This window comes from Myxine glutinosa, chromosome 10 (genome assembly GCF_964187855.1).
Source record: "Myxine glutinosa chromosome 10, kmMyxGlut1.1, whole genome shotgun sequence".
NCBI lineage: Eukaryota > Metazoa > Chordata > Myxini > Myxiniformes > Myxinidae > Myxine > Myxine glutinosa.
The window spans coordinates 109,287,695-109,291,405 of NC_136270.1; the positions used below are offsets into that span (position 1 = coordinate 109,287,695).

At 47.1% G+C, this 3,711-nt stretch overlaps 1 protein-coding gene across 1 annotated transcript; it reads right to left on the reverse strand.

Moving 5' to 3' along the window:
- Nucleotides 1-827: 827 nt before the first annotated feature.
- On the reverse strand, nucleotides 828-1,910 carry LOC137433869 (cdc42 effector protein 4). The gene is made up of 2 exons (XM_068126288.2): nucleotides 1,809-1,910; nucleotides 828-1,691 (listed from the first exon to the last, which is right to left on the reverse strand). The coding sequence occupies exon 2, from the start codon at nucleotides 1,673-1,675 to the stop codon at nucleotides 956-958; it is 720 nt and encodes a 239-aa protein (XP_067982389.2). The 5' UTR covers nucleotides 1,676-1,691; nucleotides 1,809-1,910; the 3' UTR covers nucleotides 828-955.
- Nucleotides 1,911-3,711: the final 1,801 nt, after the last annotated feature.

A 3,711-nucleotide genomic window follows, 5' to 3' on the forward strand; every position in this document is an offset into this window, starting at 1 on the left:
TATAATTATTAGATTATCAAATCAGTGATGGCAATTAGGAAAGTGCATACTTTTTTCATGAAAGTAGAAACATCAAAAACATCTTTCAAACTCACATTATAGGCCAGCTCATCTGTTTAAAAAGAAAAGTATAATTAATAATATCAATAAAAGCAACAGACGTGAACAGGCTGTTTGATCCACTTCGCAAAGATATTCCGTTGCCACCATGGACAAATGGTCTAGTGTCAAAATAGTGATAACGCAAGTAAAGGAAGCCGATCAAGGTACTAGGGAATACTAGGTACTAGGGGTACTAGGGGTAATAGGGGTAATATCAAGGTACTAGGGGGGGGGGGTGGGGGTGGGTGGGGAGAGACTCCATGGAAAAAATAAATAAAAAATAAATAAATCACTACTCGGGTGATAGAAGACAACACAATAACAGCGAGAAGATAGTGCTCAAGTCAAATTATTCGGTGGTATTTTCCCTTTGCCGGCACCATTGGTGGCAACTCAAAACCATTTGCTTAATAACAAGTCATTTTTGCCCATTGGAAGGATCAAACTATTTTTGAAACAGAAGTTGGTTGTATTTGATAAAAATTTGAAAAAAAGGCACCCCAAAACAAGCAAGTAATTCAAGGCCTGGGAAACAAGGGCTCGTTTACCCTTTTTTCTTTTTCTTTCTTTCTCTCTCTCTCTCTCTCTCTCTCTCTCTCTCTCTCTCTCTGATGACGCATTGACAGTCCCACGTCCATCAATCTGCGGTGGATCCGACAAAACAGAACCATTGTAATTCAGCCTCAATGGGATCTGTCATGGAGCTGAGCCCACAAAAGTTTCTGGATAAAAATAAAATTGTAATCATAAAAACTCCAAATATTCTTACAAAGTGACCCACACCGCAGAGCACACTCCGCACACCAAAGGAAACTTCATCGTAGAAAGACTTCAAAAGCAGCAGAATCCAATATCAAACGGGAATTTCATCTTCATCTCGGAACAAAGGACCATTCCGAGAGAGCATGTACCAGTTGCTCGGCAACGAGCCTGCAGCGCCATCTAGCGTCACAACCGAACCGGTGCTGGAGAAAGAACTCCGGGTCTTCTGCGGGGAACTCGTCTCGCAATCGTGGAGCTCCGGGGTCTCCAACACGCCGAGAACGTCGCTCAGCATGGACGGTCCGAGGTCCACATGGAAGGACACCATCGACTCGGCGTGTTGGAGACCGGGAGAGCCGTCCACGCACCATTCGGGATCTACAGCGCAACGATCCGATTCACGCACGGATGGGTCTTCAGCGGCACGACCGGGGTCTGCGCCGGAAGGAGAATGAGACCCTCGATGCACCACGGGTTGCGAACCTTGCGATGGCGGAGAAGCGCGTCGACCCTTGGCGCCGCGCAATCGTCCCAGGGAGATGCTCTGTTTGCTGTGTCGTAAAGTCCTTCTGAACACACCGAGCGCGCCTCCATCGCTATCGTCGCCCGGGTCGCCATGGTCTCGGCTCGGCAGCTCGATGAAAGCTCGCTGCAGAAAGGACGTGTCGCCGAACGCGTCCCCTCCGCGACCCACGTGCATCGTGTGTCTGAAGTCCCCGAGGGGCGCGCTGATCATGTCCGGCGTCAGCTCCGTGCGATGCCGTCTGGTGCGTCTCGTCACCCCAGACACTGCAGGCTTGCTCATGGGCATCACGTCACAGCGGTCTCTGTACGAGGAGGGGTGAGGGCGAGCACCAAGGTAAAATATACCGGCTCACAAAACGTACCTGAAAAAGTTTAAAACAATTAACCACATACTAATCAAAAATATAACTAAACCTTACCCACGTGTTGAGCTATTCGAAGACCTCTCCAACGACGTGTCCCCCTCCACACGGGAGTTTCAAGCAGCCAAAACCGAGCGCTGCAACTTTGCTCCGAGTTCCCAGGATCATAGGCCACGCCCCTCCAAAACCACGCCCTTAAGCCTTCCATCCCCGCCAATCAGAGCCGATTTCACTTCACAGCTGCAACTTATCCCGACGTCACTAGATCCGTGCTATTTCTAGTTCTTTGTCTGTTCATCAAATACACTAATATATAAAATGCTCGTACTTAATTCTCAAACACCCATTTTAACACAAAGCCAGCCTGTTAAAAGCTTGTTAAATGTCCAACATAAATTATGGGATGTATGGGGTAAGGGAACGGGGGAGTCCAAGAAACAACCGTATTTGCGTACGTAATAAATCGATGGTCCTCAAGCCATGATGAAATAGAAACTGCATTTCTTTACACCTGTTGGCATTTTGAAGAAATTATTTTTTCTATTTTTTTTGTGGAGAACTAAAACACTTCCATACATTCACTAAGGAATGGGGTCAGGGATCATTGAATATTAGGCCAAGTAAAATAAATTTATTAGTTTCTCGTCCAGGATTTTCCCCAAAAAATTGAGGACCCAGATCTTACTATTTGATATTTTTCAGTTTTTTGATTTTTTTTCCCAAGATGGCCGCCACATGGTGAAGTCTACCAGACCAAAGACGAGCACTTACCCTACCACCAACACATATCCTATATACCATTAAAATGACGTTGGTCATTATACCCGATACGTCAACATCAACCGCAGCAGTGGTGCTGTCTGCTGTACCGTGCGATTGTACATACTGAACCGGTACTAGATATGTGCGGACTTGCACTATGGACCTGAGCTGCGTCTGGTAGTTGTCATTGATGGGCGATCCTGAGGGTCTTTCTCTCTGTCACTGGAGGCAGGTTGGTGGTCTTTCTGTCTTCGACCGACTCCTCTCCGGCCTTGCTCCCCCAGCTCTGTCTGTGCTCTGTCCCCCAAATATTCCTACAGGTCGCACAGAACTGCCAAAATCAAGACTCTCTGCTCACCTTCACTCCTTCATTCCTCTTTTCTCCCGCCTCTGGAACAAACTCCCTCACTCTCTTCAATCCCACTCCACCCTTCAGGTCTTTAAAACAGCTGTTCACCACCATCTCTTATCTTCCCCCATCCAAAACCTTGATCTTTTTTACCCCCGTTAAAACACCCCAAATTCTCCTCTTTCAATCCCCAACTTCTTTCCTGAAATTCCTAGTAGTGTTCATTTGTTTTATACCATGTACCCCACCCTCCCTCCTACCCCAGCCCTCCCCTTTCCACAGATCTACCGACATCCCTGTTCTCTACTGTTGTGCTTTGTGCTTCCCTCTCTCCCCCACCTTGTCTCACACTCCCTTCATTGTATGTTTTATGTGTCAGTGTATGTTTTCATGTTCAATGTGTTAGCTCTTACATGAGCCTCGATTCTGTATAACAAAAAATAATAATAATAACTAATTTCAACCTGGCAGTACCATGGATTCATAACCTTTCTACCAGTCTTCTGGATGCATACAGGGACGATGAAAGGGGGGAGGGGGGGCAGAGGGGGTCGCTGCCCTGGGGCTCGTTGTCTGTTGAGGGCGTCTCACATTTTTTCTCCCAATTTTTTTTTTACAGCGAAACAACGAAACCCCTCATCGGCTTGTCTGGGAGGTTTGGCTTAAGTCTTTCACGAATCGGCTGCTCAGGCGTGATGTTCGACTCAGATTAGGGCAGCAATTTGTAATTTGCCAAGAGTACCGGCAATAGCTTGCCGATTCTTCGCGAAGGACCCCGTGGGATCTTTAATGTCCACCAACTAATGCCGGTCATGGAAAGCCCTGTTTCGGAGGGACGGAACACCCACT

Bases quoted from the DNA above. Each gene is read 5' to 3' on its own strand.
- LOC137433869 (XM_068126288.2), bottom strand. From the start codon at position 1,675: ATGCCCATGAGCAAGCCTGCAGTGTCTGGGGTGACGAGACGCACCAGA.